The 18,339-nt window shown below is 40.9% G+C and overlaps 1 protein-coding gene across 1 annotated transcript in view; it reads right to left on the reverse strand.

Moving 5' to 3' along the window:
- The window catches only part of lekr1 (leucine, glutamate and lysine rich 1), a 66,078-nt gene that overhangs the window by 24,678 nt on the left and 23,061 nt on the right, over positions 1-18,339 (reverse strand). The window contains exons 8-10 of the mRNA XM_062419222.1: positions 10,134-10,215; positions 2,224-2,301; positions 238-441 (exon numbers count right to left, since the gene is read on the reverse strand). Of these exons, the coding sequence (XP_062275206.1) occupies positions 238-441; positions 2,224-2,301; positions 10,134-10,215 (364 nt within the window). The remainder of the gene's footprint in view (positions 1-237; positions 442-2,223; positions 2,302-10,133; positions 10,216-18,339) is intronic.

Below are 18,339 nucleotides of genomic sequence, written 5' to 3' on the forward strand. Positions count from 1 at the left end.
CAGGAGATGGATTTCTGATTGATAAGGACTGGTGGACCAAAGTCAACTGCATTTGATATGATATAAGTTTCAAGGTTTGCAATCCATTTCTCCATTTGTCAGGTCATAAGTGTAATTAATTAATAAATGAATTAAATATATGTGGAAAGAATAGAATAAAAAAAGTTGAGTAAGGCAGTGAGGAGTACTGATTGAAGAAGAAAGTGATAAGAGCAGAACAGATATTGTAATCACCACCTTTCTCTCCTCAGCTCTCTGGTTTCCTGCCGGACCCTCTCCAAATCTTCCCCAAGTCTTGTCACTTCCCCATCAGCTGCGCAGGACTTCCGGTTCATTTGTTCCTCTCTGTGTTGCCATGACAACAGCTGCTCCTGCAAGGTATCACACCTTTGTTGGCATGACAACCACCTCTCGTGTTTCTCCTCCAAATCCCCTTTTAACCTGTCAGAGAGATACAGAGACGAGAAATGTTCTCAAGTGGATATGAGGCATGTATGAGCATGGTCTTAAGCTTTGAGAGCAGACTCACACACTCTCACACACACACACACACACACACACACACACACACACACACACACACACACACACACACACACACACACACACACACACACACACACACACACACACACACACTCACACAGGTCAACAGTTGAGCGTAATCGTCAGAGTGAGTCTATTACGTAAGAGAGCTGTTTACTCTCCAACTCTGTCAGGCTCTTTTATGCTTACAGTAAAGTGGTTCACACACACACACAAACTAGGCCAAACCCTACTTTCACTCACCCATTTTTTTTTTTTCCCTCTCTACTGAAATAAACTGGCAGGGTCTGCAACATAGGTTAAGAACCAAGTCATTGCAGTGCTGTTTTAAAAGAGAACTTTGAGAATATACACACGTATATGTGAAAATAACTACTTTTCTCTTCATCTACCCTGTCTTATAACACAAAGGAGACAATGAGGCAATAACAAACACCTTTATGTGCCAGTACATGTGTTCATCTGCCAGCATTTATGCTCCATTTAGTAAATCTGATCAGTATCAGGAGACAAATGAGTAGGATTAATTCTTTTTGGAATGAGAGTTGATGCAAAGAGAGAGACGGTCTGAAAAACAGTAGGTAAGTGGTTAAGTTATTAATAGTTGTCCGGAGAAAAAGATGCTTTGTCCCCCTCTAATTTGGTTGGCAATGAAAATGATCAGTTTTAACAAACCATAGAGATTCACAAAAGTCTGTTGAAAACTATTTGAACAAAGTGAGAAGAAGTAAGCAGATTCATAACCATCAACTACTAGCTAACAGCTGCTTATTGATTCTGCAGACGCTCACAGCAGAAACCAACGTTTTCCCATCAAATAAACATCTGGGCACCTATGGTATCCAATCTTGAACAATTTGGTGAATTGTTGTCTCCCATTACATTTTCTCTCAGCTCTGGTGGTGGGTAGCAGGAGGAAGGGGAGGGGGGGCTCCCTCTTCTGAAATAGCCTCCAACCCCCCCCCAGTGGAGTGCTATCATATGTTGAGCTGTATAGGAGCCAGAGGGTGAGATCAGAGACTGCTGTGTGGGAAGGAAATAAATCAACAGTGTAATTGAACACACCAGGCTGCCAGTGGCTTAGAAAAAGAATAGAAGCAGATACCATGTGAAAAAATACACACCCCACATACATCTAACGCCTGCGGGGAAAGATGAGAGGCTCTATGTGTATATGTCTGTGGGTGTACGCATGTGGGTTGGGTGTGTGCTCACATGTGTGTGCCTGTGTATTAGTGTGATTTACTCTGATAGACGTGCCACTACGCCTCTGCATATCTATGTGCGTGCCTCTGTGCACAGATGAGTGTATGTGTGTGTGTGTGTGAGAAACATGACTCTTCGCCAACTAAGAAGTGCTTCCATCTGTTGCGCCAGCCTCACACGAGACTCTCTGCTGTGTCACTGGCACTTTATGGAGCCTGAGATCTCCTCAACTGATCCAAGAGCAGATCTCAGCTGACAATAATATCCCTTCCCCTCTCTCTCTGGGAGGAAGGAGATGGCGAGGAGTGATGAGGCAGAGGAAGAGAATGATTTGGAGGAGAATGAGATGAGTATGGGGATTGTGGGAAAGTTGGAGAAGGAAAGGAATGGAGAATTTATCACGAGACACAACAATAGAGCAGGGAGGAAGAAGAGATTTGACATGCCTAGACAGAGTAGTAGACAGTATACCTGAGTATGTTTTCTCTATGCTCCCTCTCAGAGTCTTCATATTGGCGCAGCTGTTCGTCTTTCTGTCTCCTCTCCTCTCTGAAGACAAAGTACACAACAGTGGTCAGCCTTATCCACTTAATGTTCACCCTATCCATTTGCTGGGTCAGTAAATTCAAGGCCAGGGTTGACTTAAAAAACCTGAAATTGAGTAATAGCTTGCTGTTTCCCTAACATGTAATCCACATTAATCATACAGGCTGGAGGCTAAAAGAAGTGTAGCTTTTACAACAGGCTCTGATTGGAAGGCAGAGTATGTTTTTGCAGTTATCACTGAAAAGCACTTCAGCAAGATACCAAAGTGTATACTCCTACGCTTAAATCTCCATGTGGAAGAAGCCAAGCTTAACAATGAATTCTCCCACTGGGATTACCAAAAGTTCAAGAAAGCTTCCTGTATATCATGACTCTTCCGACTAGCAAAATGCTATTAGCTGTCTGCTTTAGTGCGACTGTATTAAAGATCTTAAGTATTCAAATGTAAGGCGAATAACACATATGTGCATGTATGCGGCTGTGTGTTTGAGCTCACCTCCATGTGCTCTGCTGTCTAGCTCTTGAGAAAGTAAATTGGAAATCAGTTTTAATTCTAATACTGCGTGCCATGACTGTATGTGGTATTCCCGCCTTCTGCACACACACAACCACAATCAAACACACACACACAGATTTTACGCTAACCCTCCTAACCCTGTCGGCTTCTCAGCCTAATCCTCTCTCTGGCGGCATGATCAGTTAATGTGTTTGTGTGTGTGTGTGTGTGTGTGTGTGTGTGTGTGTGTGTGTGTAGCTAGCTGTCTAGCCCTGTGACCTTGCAGCCACACGCAGGATACAGAGTGAGAGGGTTTGCACGTCTGAGCTCACAGACACACAGTCTGTTTTCACTGCTGATCTTCAACAGATTTTTATGACAACTGTGTGAAATTATTTGCACATTTTTACCAAACTGAGTTCAGTAAAACATCCATCACTTTACACCAGAAATTATTATCATATCTGCATTGGTTGTGACAAACTGGTTGGTTTTCCTTTAAAATGTAAAAAAAAAAAAAAAAAACATCCAGTATATCATTTAATGATATTTGGATGTATTTTTCTAACATCAAGAGCAATATATTTTTTATTTATCATTTAGCAGTGACAATGTGAAAGTTAGCCACAGACGTAGAGGCCTAGATTCACAAACAATCTCACTCACAGCTGTCTGGCAGCAGTTATCACCCTCCCTCGCTTTGTTCCTCTTTTAACCCTCTTTTCCTCCATTGCTGTCACAGCTACTGGTGATTTAGAGCAGGCCCCTGAGCGCTCATACATTCAGCCTATTTAGCCACAGCATATTGTTTCTGCCTTAGAGTCTGCTGCGCCTGTCCCTCTTTTCTCATTTCTCTCTCCCCTTTCTGTTTCAAGGTCAGAGATGACATTATATCTGACTCCCAACTGCTGTTTCCACTATTCTTTATCCTCTGGTTGCCTGTACATGCTTTTTTTTTCAGAGGTGAAAAAGGGGACTGAGAGACAGCAAAGTTAGAGTAGAAACAGAAGGTGATATTTTTCCAAATTAAAATGCAGGGTTCAAAATGCAGTCAAGTGCACTGAAGGAACACTTTTGGTATTTTTGTGGCTGCAGGCATGTGGTGTACCAAGTGTGCACACGGAAACAAGGTGAGATGAGGAAGAATCTATTATCATATATTATCATTGGGTGTGTTAGGGGTAACGATGATGGCATGAGGGCTGATTAGGTGTTTCAGTAATATCTTATTAACTGAATTAACTGAGCGTGTTCAATGTGACCTCAGGACATCACTGTCTCCGGAACTCATGAAGACTTCCACTGCATAAACTGAGAATCTGTGTGGAAAAATTAATCATAACCAACCATCGTGATGTGTTGGCTGGTTTGCGCAAGATTTAATCAAGGTAACCACAGTGGATCTGGCATGCGTAATCACAGCTTGACAGTGAGCGTCACTCAAATTACAGACTGCAGGTGGAGCACATACCTGCAGCCTTCAGCTGACTGTAAAGAGACTTAATCAGGTGTTGTGGATGACAGATGCTGATAAGAATCAAACATTAACCTTTACTCTGCCTTCTTAGCCATAATAAGTATAGAAAAAAAAAACATTTCTGTGAAAGCAGATGCGTCAACCGGTCAAAGAATGCATCATAAAAGTGAAGCAGACTAGTAAAACATGTTTTGTGCGTCCATAAATTAAAATGAAGAAAATGTTAGCTTTCTTGCTGTTGTCCCAGTCCGAGCAGGCGGTTGGCAGACAGCGCTGACAATGGTGACTCTCATACACTGCCTCTCACTGCGGTGTATGGCAGTGCACCAAAAATACTGAACAGAAATGTCTCAGGAATTTCAGGAAAATACCATGTTTGTGCGGCATGGGCTCCCATGACAATAGAGCCCAGAGAGAAGGAGTGAGACAAGGTTGGGGTTTTTTTTAAATCTGAGAAAGAAAGACTTCCTCTTTCCTGAAGGGCTGTGACTGATCTTATCTAACATTAGGTAAGCAGAGGACTGAGGTAAGAGAGGGAGAAAGAGAGAGAATACTGTGTCTGTTTATGTGTCAGGCAAATGGCAGAGCAAGATCTTGTGGGAAGCGAGGTGCTTAGATACACCCTGAGATCAATAGTTATTTTACTGCCAACAGTCAAACTGGCGCACATAAATACATGATGGTGCACACGCACATTGGACACGCAGAGCAGCCAGCGTGCGTCAGCCTCATAAAAACAAGCTGTATCACATCAATCACGTCAATCCTTTGCTCTTTCTCTCTTGACCTTCACTCATTCCATCACACACTCTTTCATCTCTCCCCTGCTCGTTGCATCAATCCTGTCTTTCATCTATCCCTCTCTTCCCTCTAATCCATCCTTTCAACCTGGGCTGTGCCTGTGTTGGATGATCCATTTGTTCATCCTCTGATGAAAGGATGAGCTCGACGTCTCCTGCCAATCAGAGTACAGCAGGAAGCTCCCCAACACTTTTTACATGCATGTCATCCAGACGTTACAGGAAGCGGTTGGTGACACTCGCTCTGATCGTTTGACAAATGCTGTCAATGTGCCTTTGGGCAAAATTCATAACTGCCCATAACTCCTGAAGTTGTTGGCTGATCCTATAAGTTGTAAATCAGGCCACAGAGGTGATAATCACTTTATATATGAAGCATGGACAGGAAAGCCAGCACTATTTAAACAATGTATTCCTCATACAAATACTGCATACCACATAGGTGCATGACCAAGACTGAAAACATGACAAAGATCCGGATGTGTGTGTGTGAGTGAGTGAGTGTGTGTGTGTGTGTGTGTGTGTGTGTGCGTGTGAGAGTATGTGAATATGTGTCTGTGAGAGTGTGTGAATATGTGTGTGTGAGAGTACGTGAGTGTGTGTACAGTATAAGTGGTCACGACAAAACAAGCTGCCCTTGAGTGTCTCTCTGGCATGCTGATCAGATTGCATGCTAGGATCAGAAGGATTCCACAGCCGCTCGCTGTCCTCAGACCGCTCCCAAAATATGTGTGTATGTGTGTGTTTCCAAGGCAATGCGCTGGCGCCACGGAAACGCAACAGGTGTGGAACACTGATGTTTGATGGAAGTGGGGGTCAAAGGTTGGGCAGTTGTCGTGGCAACATATCTTGAACACAAACAAAACTGGGGCTTTTTGTTCTGTGATCTTGAGAGGGAATCAAAGGTTTTGAAAGCTCTGGAGCTGATATGATACATAGTGAGGCTGAAAGGATACAAAACACACACACACATACACACAAACACACACAGCGGCTGAGGAAGAGGTTGTTTGAACAGACGACCAATCAGCATCAACTGGACAGTGAAAGCAGAGTTAGCCAATCAACTCAGACATCCCATCTGGACCTCAGTCTAGACCTCGCCTGAATGTCTGCCATGCATTACACAGCGACAGAAACCATTATCGGGATGTTGTATCATTTGCAAATAAACATTTTCAATCTGAATTTTTTTGCAAAACATTTTAAGATTAAGATTAGCATTATAATTTTATACTTTTCCTGAAACTTGTTACATTTAATATTTACTTCATATTATTAATGCAGTTTACATTAAACATGAACAACTTTTATTGACCTTACATTGTTATTATTTCCTTCATATTTCAGTTCTACTACTACTGATTCTGTTAACTCTGTAAATACTCGTCTGTGATACTAGTCTGTTCGTCCTGAAAGAGAAATCCTGTCTGTTTTTCTTCCTGTGGAATTTTTTCAAAGTATTTTCCCCTGTTTTTTTCTCTTTTTTTGTCGAGACCTTTTCCTTATCTGAAATTCATGTTTTTTGGGAAAACATGAATGTGAAGCATAACTACTTATCTACCTTCAGCAAAATTAATGGGTATGTACTTTTCTGCCTGGTTCTCCCCAGTCAGAATATTCAAAAAATATTATGCACAGAGCTGCTGTGCAGAGACTGGGCGTTAGTGTTGCTCCAATAGATATGAGTCCCTGTTTTCCCCCACTACAATCCTCTCCACACACACACTCCTTACCATGCAATAAAGTCTCAGACTTGAGCAAACCCACCCCCCCTCCTCCACACACACCTCCTCATGCAACATGGCCTCAAGGCTGATTCTCCCTATAGCATATGTCCATATGTCTGGGTGGGTCGCGTGCGACTGCAAACATCCCCTCCATCCTCTCTGTCTCAGCCCTGATCCCTATATTGGATGGACATGCACATTCCACACACACACAAAGTCAAATTTCAGTTTGATTCATGCACACTGTGGTATGTACAATTTCTAGGGTAGAGAACAAGGGGAAAATATTTTTTTTGGTAGTAACGAGAAATATAGCAGAGAAATGTCTCTTAAAAATAATCCTTTCCTTGAACAATTGGAAATTAATGTTTGGTGGCATATATGAGAAAAAAGCAACTTTAGATTAGATTCTGCAATATATTTCAATAATATTATTTAATATTTAGTGTTTAATCTGATGTCTGATGAATCAGACAGATGCAACTTTCTGTGTCTAACTGTGCACTTCTCTCTGTGAACAAGGCTTAACCAGTCCTCCAGACAGGAAGAGGGATGTAACATACAGACAGACAGACAGATGCGCACGCACACACACACACAGACACAGACACAGACACACACACACACACACACACACACACACACACACACACACACACACACACACACACACACACACACACACACACACACACACAGACACACACTACCTTTCTACATAGACATAAACACATGCTGCAGAAAGTATGTATAGGCACACACACATTCAAACTCCACCACACATACTGTATGAGATCTCCTGCAACTAAATCCATACCAATTAAATATGAATGAAGTAATAGCACCATTAAAAAGGCTGGTATGCTACAGTTACTATTATATGTAGCTATTATAGTAAAATGATTATAGTACCAGCACTGGTAGATTCATTAGTACATTTAATAAAGCCCTGGAGGTTGGCAGTGGATGAACCCAGTTAAAGAATAACCGCCTGTACAGGACACTCTGTGAAGTAAAGTGAGCAGTAAAGGCAGGGATCATTTCAGTGGTCAAAATTATACCTAGCCTTCTGTTGTTTGGGGGACTGTGGGTTAAAAAAAAAATCTGAGAGCAGACGTTTCACAAGCGCCTGAGTGTGAGGAGAAGGACTGAAGCTGGAGCAGGAAATCTCTGCAAGCAACAATATATCTGAGTGCAAGCATACAGATTGAGCAGAGGCAGACCAGATCCAAACACAAGCAGGGGCTGTTTAGTTGCAAGGGCAGAGTTTTGAAGAAAATAATTACAAAATCTGAATGTGAAATCAAAGAATAATGTACTCAAATTCAAAGACCACACTCTTGAATAAAGATGGAAAAAAAGCCCCATATCTGACAGCACTTAAAAAGTGTTACATAGGAAGGAGGAAACATTAGTGAGCAGATAAGTGCATCATCTGTAGTCTGTCAGGTCAAGTAGTCCTTTAATGCTTTGATTATCAGATAAAAGCAATATTTAACATTTACTCCCCTTCTGTGTGGGTGGATGCATGCGGGTGTGTGTGTGTGTGTGTGTGTGTGTGTGTGTGTGTGTGTGTGTGTGTGTGTGTGTGTGTGTGTGTGTGCGCGCACGTCCATTTCTGTGTCTGTGCGTGTACTTTTAAAAGGTTGATGTTTCAAATATTATCAATGACAAAACACCAAAAACAAGATTAAAAGCCTTCTCGGTCACTTATAAATAACACTATAACTCAGAATGTGGAACATGTGCGAAAAGCAGCCACTGTGCTGTGAAAGCCAGACTTAGGATATGACCAAATATGGAACAATTTATCCTTTTGAAATTTTTGGCGTTAAAAATAAAAATGAATGATGGCAAAAACCTGACCAGCAGTGACCTTCAAGCATTCTCATGCTATAATGGAAGCAGATCTGTAAACTGCACACGTGGAGTTAGAATTACATTTGTTTTCCGAGTGTTTTCCAAACTACAAACATTTTGATTATCCCGTGCTGTATCAAATGAAAATGAACCTCAAACCCATTAAATTTATGCTGCTGCTGGTAGCCTTGAAACTCTTAAACCCTTTGCATTCAGACGGGAACCAGGGCCATCTTACTGAGTTGAAAGTGGTTCTCGGACTGTCAGGTGTCAATGATTAATAATGAGAAGGACCAAAACAGGAAGGGGTAAAATCATCATTATCACATCTCTACCAAACCAAATGTTGAGGAATTTCTTCCTCAGAGTTCAGGCATCTCCATTAACGACAGACCTTTAATGTAAAGGGTTGCATTACTTCTTCTACCAGTGTGGTGTTTACATGCTGAAAAATGATGCATTTGAAAATGTATTTAAAGTGGTTTTCATTTGGCTTTCATTCAGCAAAATGCCATTATTCAGCACTGTGCCATAATTTACAGCTTTTCAAACATGGTTAGAGAAGACACAAGACATTTTTAAGACTGACATATTGATATTGTTTTGAGGAGCTATTATATTTACCATGTTCACTAATATGCACTGAGCACAAAGGTTTATTTGAATGTCATTAAGGTTTGCAGGAATTTGGTCAGAAACCAAAGCGTGAACAAATTTAAATTTTAACCTGATGAGAAGTGAAAAGATCACCAAATTTATTACAATTCATCCTGAGGGGAGCATGAAAGACTGCACCTAATTTCAGTCCAATCCATGTAATAGTTGTCAAGACATTTCAATCAAAACCACACATGTCAAGCTAGACCTTTTCTCAAACTAACTGTTACTGGGCCTGCTGCTTATCACAGTTTAGGGGTTTGAGAAACACTGATTGATGTGATTTCTCAATGCCTTTCTGCATTTGTACAGTATGTTTTGTGAGTGTGTGTCTGTAAATATCTGTGTGTGTGGATATTTGTGTCTGCAAGTCCAGGTATTAAGGAAGAAGGAAAGGGGAAAAAATGTCAAAGGAGCAGCAAAATGTTTGAACTGAGCTTCATCATCAGCATATTTTCAAAAGCCACAGGGGGAATTTTTCTGAAGACTTAAACCCCTGACTAGACCTTTGTGTGAGTGTATAAAAGTCAAATCCTCTGTTGTTACAGTTTAGCAGGGAGGGTATGTAGAGCGAGAGCATTTCCTGGTTTGGGCGGGGCAAGTGCAGGGGCAGTACAGCTGGTTTTGATTGGTTATGGGAAATTATACATAAAGCCAAGCCCTGCAGTGACCTGTTCTTCACCCGACATATTATACATACCGCGATCCACCTGCGTCCCCATCTGTGCATGTGCATTTTTTTCATGTGTATATATACTGTATATATGTGCGTGTGTCTGTGTGGGTGGATGTCACCACATACTGAAGACACTTACATCAGCTGCTGAGTTAGATGCTCCTTCACTTCTCTCATTTTCTGAAACTTCACACTGGAATGCTTCAGCTCGTCTCTCAGCACTGTTCACACACACACACAGAGAGAGGGAGAGAGAGAGAAAGAGAGAGAGAGAGAGAGAGAGAGAGAGAGAGAGAGAGAGAGAGAGAGGAGAGAGAGAGAGAGAGAGAGAGAGAGAGAGAGAGAGAGAGAGAGAGAGAGAGAGAGAGGGAGAGAGATCAGCTTTTACCTGACATGATGAAAATGCTTTAATAGCTTACAAAAGCTTGCCTGCACATTTGGTGAATTCCCACGCTGGCTCAAAGCCAGGCTTGTCACCAGGGGCTGTTGAGCTGTATGATTTACAGAAAGACAGACACAGAGGAGAGAAAAAGAGACAGATAGGCAGGTACAGTAGGCAGAGTCTCCTATCACATTGTTACTTCACACTTGAGCAAAAGAGGTAACCCTAAGAACCCATAAAACTATCTAAGAGAGTGACAAGATTGGAAGGAGACACAAAACAAGAGGCGGAGGAGGAGGAGCACAAAAGGAAGACTGGAGGTTCCAGACCGAAACATAAGACCACCTCAAACAAGAGGTTAGACAGAAGAGCAAGAAACACAGTAGGGTTGAAAACCAAGACAGAAAAGTGAGGCATAAGGAAGCAGTTGAAAAGGAGAAGACAGTAAGAGAACAGCAGGAGGGGAGTGTGTTGAGCAGAAGGGAGTACAAGGGAATTTGTGCTCAGGGGAAACCATGAAATAGTACACCCCAGCCTAGCCGTCTTTGATGTTCTGTGTTGGATACAAAGTAGCTGCTGCATTGCTACCTTTTCCTCCCTTCCCCGTCTTGTCCATTTTCACCCTGACAGCTCTAAATACAGTGTGTACGCAGGAATGAGGCAAAATCAAATGCCATGGATAAAACGGCTAGTGAGCATGATGAAAATAAGCATTTCATATATATAACAGCCGTAAAAAATAACAGAGCAGAGTAGAACAGATTTGAAATAAGACTTGAGTCTTATTGACTAACTTGAGTGAGTGTGTTTTAGGGTATATATGACAAACTTCTTGTTTAAATGCAAACCTGCTGTGATCTGGCAAAAGTAGGGAGTGCCATTTTGTTCTGCACATTCAGATTTACATAACAGGTTTCCAGGCTGCTGAACACATTTATTAAAAGACAGACGTGGGAGAAATGTTTAACTGCAATATTTAGGCCTCATGTTAGGCCAAGAAGTTTGTGAGACTGTAGCTCTGGACTTACTGCAGCTACAGATGGGAGTGGATATCATGCAAGAAAAAAGCACTTAAGCTCCAAGTCTGAATAGTGAGACACCATTTACGGGAAACTCCACTTTTTGTCTTGAGTAAAACATATTGCATAACATCATATCTAACATCATCTTCGCCAATTTCATCACCGACTTCCCCATTATCTTAATAAGCATCATCGATAACTTTAAAGTCAAGTACTTGACTGCTTTGTGTAAGTCATCTTGTACACAATAAAGGCGGGCATGAAAAGGTCATCATCCTCATGATCCCCTTCCTCTATATAATCATTGTTGTGCTCATCATCACCATCAGTTCTATCAAACAGCAACAGTGACGGCTAACATTGAGTGCATTCACTACAAGAACTGTTCAGAGAAGTTCCCTGAGAGGAACCATGATGTGTGAAAAAAGGTGTGTTAAGTCTGAGGTCTGGATATCATCATGTGCAGTTTCTGTTTGAACTCCTAATTATGTCTAATTAGTAAAACATGTAGTTAGATGTGTAAGTTGAAACAAATTGGACTTGAAACATAAAATATGCTTTGCGTTGCAGCTACACACGTAACTTGTGTAGTTGCGTTCATTAAAATGGATATTTATCTGTTCCTTCAGATGTGTGTGAGATGAAAAACTGAAACACGCTGTTGGAACATGTCTGGTTGAAGCCAGTAATATTAGAGCATCATCATTATGGTCATTTGAATCAGTCATATTTGTCAAAGCCACCTACATTGCTGCAGGAGCCTGTTATGCTTGTTGGATATTATATCATACAGATCTATTATAAATGGATATTCAAGTTATTTTAACTTGATGCAGGTGGTGTCTGTTTGTATGGTTTGTTAATGATACAAACATTCAATAAGTCTCTGATGTGACCATTCAGTGGCTCATCAGGGACCTGAATGAGGTGCAGAACAATTAATCACACAGACTTGTTACAGAGGTTATCTTGGTTAGATTGCTTTTCTCTTGTTTGACACAGCTATTTATTTTTTCCCTCCCGATACCAATTCCGATACTTGTACTGTGGGTATCGGCCGATACCGAGTACCGATACCGATACCAGTGTGTTAAAAAAAATTAAATAAATCATACTACGCCTGCATGACTGTGATATGATTATCATTGTGGTAAGGCCTGGCTCAGGTTAAACCCTTTGTAAAACATGAATGAATACAGCAAATGGAAGCCATTTATTTTTAAATAGAACAGTATAAAACAGTAGCGCAACAGCAACTTAACTAAATAAATATAGGAATAATTTTCGCCGTCTTAATGATGGGAACATCCACTGTGAAGTACTGCCAAACTGCCGACATGATGCATTAACGTTAGCTCCTTGTAACAGGTGTCAGGCGTCAGGTGATCAATTCTTCTTCGGCCCTCTAAAACAGCAGCTGCCAATGGCAGCACAGCACAACTGTTTAAAGAGCGGCGAAGAAGAACTGTGTCACAGCTAACGGAGCTAACCAGTAAATAGATTCCTATTTCTAATAAATGACATGGTATCGGTACTCGCCGATACCGATGCCAGCATTTTCTGCAGTATCGGAGGCATTTCCGATACTGGTATCGGAATCGGAACAACTCTAATGAGAATGTCTGGTCTACATATATATCTTGCTTTATTTTTTACTGTATCTACGGTGCATCCGGAAAGTATTCACACACCTTCACTTTCCCCACATTTTGTTATCTGACAGCATTATTCCAAAATGGATTAAATCCCTTTTTTTCCTCATCAATCTACACATAATACCCAGGCGGGGGGTTCCGGTCCTCTGCAATGAGGCCAAGGCGGAAGTAACTTAGAACTGCATTCTATCAAAAGGCCACCAGGGAGTGACCGTTTTGTGTTCAAAAGGACTTCCGTCTCTATACAAGTCAATGGATAATTCACCAAGTTCTCACTTGATTTGTAACCTCAGTAAACGTTTTCAAAATGTGTTTATGGTCTCAATCGCTAGTTTAAAGCCTTCTTCAACGCAGTATGATGTTCATTTGTGAAATTTGGCCTCCCTGATTTTATATTTGACGATAAAGCAGGGTATGCATTAGGGCGTGGCTGATTGACAGGTTGATTGGTTCACAGGCTTTGTCATTATGGGGTATTGTGTGTAGATTGATGAGAAAACAAAGGAATTTAATCCATTTTGTGTGTGTGTATGCGCGTGCATGCAAGTGTGCGTCGACTGTATATTGACAGAGATTTCTGTGAGGGTACTTCAGAGCGGTGCAGCAGGGCACTGTGGCTGTGACTCTGGAGAGCTCTCAGACTGATCCAGCAATGTCAGCCTGACATTTCTCTTCCCATGTGTCTTTGTTTTCTTTGCTCTCGCTCCTTGTTTTTCTCTCTTTCATTCCTCATTTAACTGCTTTTTTTCTTTCAGCCTTTCTTCATCTATTTCTCTCTCTTCCTCTCTTTCTGTCACTCGGTTTTTCTTATTCTCTCCTGCCCTGTCTCTTAACTTCCCCTTGCCCCACTCCCTGCCCCGCAACCACTCCAATCTTGTGCAGGAAAAGGGGAGTGTAGGAGGTCCTCCTCAAAGCGGCAATACACCGATAATTGCTTTCTGGTCACTGTGACATGACAAGGTCTGCCAGGATAAAGCAACACACACACACACACACACACACACACACACACAAACACACACAGTCACACACACAAAGAGTCACAGACATTCAAAAACAACACACACATAACAGAACACACATGCACATAGAGCTACAGCAGCACAAAAACAGACACACACACACAAATACACACAGAAACAGACGCATCCAAACAGAAATAGTTATAGTATAAATACTTGATGGAGCAGAAAGGCTTTGCGATGAAAGCAAACCAGCCTGTCTGACTTTCTCCACAATACTTCCATTATGTGTCTCAGCGCTAACACACAGACACACACAGTGTAACAAGGTTGCTGTAAAGATTACAGCAACTTACTGGCAGCTGGCCACAAATTTACTGTAACAGTTTTACAGTATTGTTACTGGATTGGCTGTTTGGAGTGCTTCAGCTACGGCACATTTTCATTTACTGTAAATTCAATCAATGTACACAGCTTTAATGACGGCCATTACTAATATTAAAAACGTATCTTAACCGTAAGAAAATATTTATTCCTCCCCTTTGACATACTTACTAGTTAGGGTTAGTGTCTTTGAGAAACTCAAATACTGTTTAACACCAGGGAAGTGTTTTAAGGGCAGAGAAAACTTGAAACCTTTAGACACTTAGCAAATAGCAACAGTATAACCAACAAAGTAAGCCAGGTTTCTATGTACTTGGTAATACATTTGGAGAGTGTCCAGAATTTGGTGGTTGTAGATGTCTCTAACGTGGTTATCATTCGAGGATGAAGAAATGCTAATAACCACAGAACTATTGCAGTGTAATATTGTAGCGTAGAGGGTTGATGTTACACACTGTAAGAAGAAAAGGTCATGCAGGAGCAATCTAAAAAAACCTTTAAAAAAACAGTAAAAGCTAAGATGACACCAACATACAGTATGTTTAATACACATAGCAACTTATTGGCAGTTTTACGTTATTGTTACTGGATTGGCTAACATAACTAGCTAGATTTAGCTGTTAGTTAAATGTGTATTAAACATGGTACTGAAGAAACAATATGCTTAAGGCTGTGAACAGTGACCTCCAGGTCTCTCAAATCTAGTGCTTCCCGGGACTTTTTTCCATGAGTCTGCTGTGGTTTAGGTGCAATTATTGTTTTTATTACACATCATAAATTAGACAGACATCAAAAAATTGTTGTGGTACCCAAGCAGTCGTAACTGGTAAGACTAGTCACATATACTGTCACCAAGGCAGTAAAGTGTTTACTCATTGCTTAAATCAATCAATGCCATCATAAGTCTAAAGTAAAAAAAGATAAATGTTTAAACACAAAAAACATTTTATTTAGGGTAAGTTTTTGTGGGTGAAGATATTAATAATACTGTAAATAGATTCACAGTAGGGGATAAATACACCATCAAAAATAATGATCAGTACTTTCCTCACTATTCATTGTGTTCTGTACTAACATGGGTCACACACTCTCTCACAAAGACAGAAGCACAACACACATGTGGCTCCTCCAGTTAAGAGATTTACATGCTGCAGTATAATGTAATGTAGTACGGACAGCTATAAGTAAGTGTAAATTACAGCTACCTTTACAGTCACCTATTTAAGCAATACACACTTACACACATGCACACATGCACACGAACAGCTGTACCCTGGAAGTCTTACCAGTAACGACTGCTTGGGGACCACAAACATTTTTGGATGTCTGTCTAGTTTATGATGTGTAACAAAAACAATACTTGCATCTGAACCACAGCAGACTCGGAAGCACTAGATTTTGAGAGACCTGGAGGAGTGTCACTGTTCATCACTTTAAGCTTATTTTTGCTTAACTAGAATGCTACAGGATTTATCATTAGTCAGCTCAGAAAGATTTTGTGTGATATAAACAGAGAAACTTGTATTTTTTGCCATGTTAACGTTGCAGATGTTTGTATAGGGATTTGGTTTAATTTAGACTCATGTTTAAAAGATTAAGATAACTTTCTATGAAACATCCAGTGATTTATACAAGTTGCAACAAGTTAATTTCCTACCCAAGCATTTATATAAAGACCCATCTCAATATAATCTCACTGGAGGGATGATAGACAGAAATACACAGACAGATGTGGAGACAGTGCTGGACGAGGTGGTGAAAAGAAAAATAACTCTGCGCTTAGTTGTGTGAGAACATATTTGATGCTTTTAGATGACGGCTGTCACTATTAACGCACACACACACACAAAGTTAGCTTCCAGGGAAATAGATACCATACAGTCTAAGGATGGCCCAGGGTGTTGGCAGATGGCTTCGGTTCAGGGATAGGTCATACACACACACACACACACACACACACACACACACACACACACACACACACACACACACACACACACACACAAACAGATTCATAGATTCATACACCCTGAGTCACGCTAATGCATTCCCATATCCTCGCTTCCAAAATGTTCTTCGAATGAAAACCCTCTGAATACTCGCTGTCCATCACCTTCAAATCAAGTTGTACAAGTCATCTACTGACTGCACAAACTGAATTGAAGCCATGTTTTTTTTTTCTTTCTCTGCGCTCATCTTTGTCTCGATCTCTGTAAAATTCCATACCCCTTGAGGTTGTTCCCTCGTCTCCTCCCTCTTCTTCTCCACCTAACCATAAACCACATTCATCTGGTCACATTAGGCAACCTCCTTGTGTTTCTCAGTCTTTTGTTCCCACTTTCTCTTCTTCTGCTGTTTGACACTAACCTCAGAACGCTGACAGACAGGTAGCACAGTTTAATTGCCAGCTAACACCCATATCAGTTTGGTGTCATATGCAGGTGACTGGTTAAGGTGTGTGCTTTGTAAAGGTCTCTGCAAACTCAGCCCGAGCCCTACAAGGCCTGAGGGTATTTTACTTACTGTACCGAATACTGCATACTCACTGTAGATTCTGGTCAAAAATAAACTCAGCTACTAAACATTAAATCACAAAATAATTACTCTCATGTTCCCTTTGTATTACATAGTTTGAATAATTGATGAACTGATTTTGTGTGTGGTGCTATGCCCTATCCATTCCTGTATTGTTTTGTGTCCCTGCACTATATTGTGTTGTGTTACATGTATCTTAATATGTCCTCCCTGGTGTCTTCTGCTGTGCCTCATGTCCTGTTAACACCTCTGACAAAGTATAAAATGCATTATTACATAGTATATTATGTGTCACAAATACCAAAATGGCAGTCACTGGATTGCAAAGTAGTGATAATAGGGGGACAGTGATACAAAGAATACAGATATTAAATGTAAGACTGTTTAATTGGACTATTTTTCACTGTTTGGCTTAGTCTATATACACTAGTCCTTATAAGACCTGTTAATTTTCTTTAACAAAGACATCAAATGGTAGATTTTTGCATTATTTACTGTATAAAATCAGGATTACCATCAAATGTGCATTTTGCTTGCCTGCATTTGCTATAAATTGCTACCTTTTGGGAGACAGGATTAATTACACAAGTGAAGACACAGCATTATGTGAAACAAGACAACATCATAAAGCAACATATTCCATACGAGCTAAGATACCATCTTGTCCAGGACTCCCAGGCAGAAGAGGTATTGTATCTAAGTGGGACCTTTCTGCTTAAATAAAGGATAAATACCTTTTTATTTAAAAAGAGTATGGATGTGATTGTGTAGATTTTTGTAATGTTCCTGTATGAGAGTGTGTGTGTGTGTGTGTGTGTGTGTGTGTGTGTGTGTGTGTGTGTGTGTGTGTGTGTGTGTGTGTGTGTGTGTGTGTGTGTGTGTGTGTGTGTGTGTGTGTGTGTGTGTGTGTGTGTGTGTATGCATTTCTGGGTGTGTTTTATTTTATTGCATCTGTTGGTTTGTGCAGCAGCTGCCTTTCATGCTCACGTCACAGAACAAACACATACTCACACGGCATCACTACAAACACAAGACGACTTTCTTTTTCTCCCTCTTCCTCTATCAAACGTTCTCTTGTTCCGTCTCTCCTTCTTTCTCTTTGTCCCTTTGCCAAACACACACACACGCACATACACACATTTGTCAGTTGTTGGGAACGTGCAGCAGAAAAAAGAAAAAAGACCCACCCATGCGGTGAGCCGGAGGTTAACTCTCCTTCGGGGCATTTACTGTCAACGTTGAACACACACACACACACACACACACACACAGCCTGCAGTTCTGCCCATCGTGCTTGAAGTCTCTTTAAATTTATACTAAGCGTTTCATGAGTTTATAGCTTTTACGCACAGCAACACAAACACACACACACACATATTCACTGTTGTTGTAGAGATTCTCTTTA

The sequence above is a fragment of the Scomber scombrus genome, chromosome 5 (genome assembly GCF_963691925.1).
Source record: "Scomber scombrus chromosome 5, fScoSco1.1, whole genome shotgun sequence".
NCBI lineage: Eukaryota > Metazoa > Chordata > Actinopteri > Scombriformes > Scombridae > Scomber > Scomber scombrus.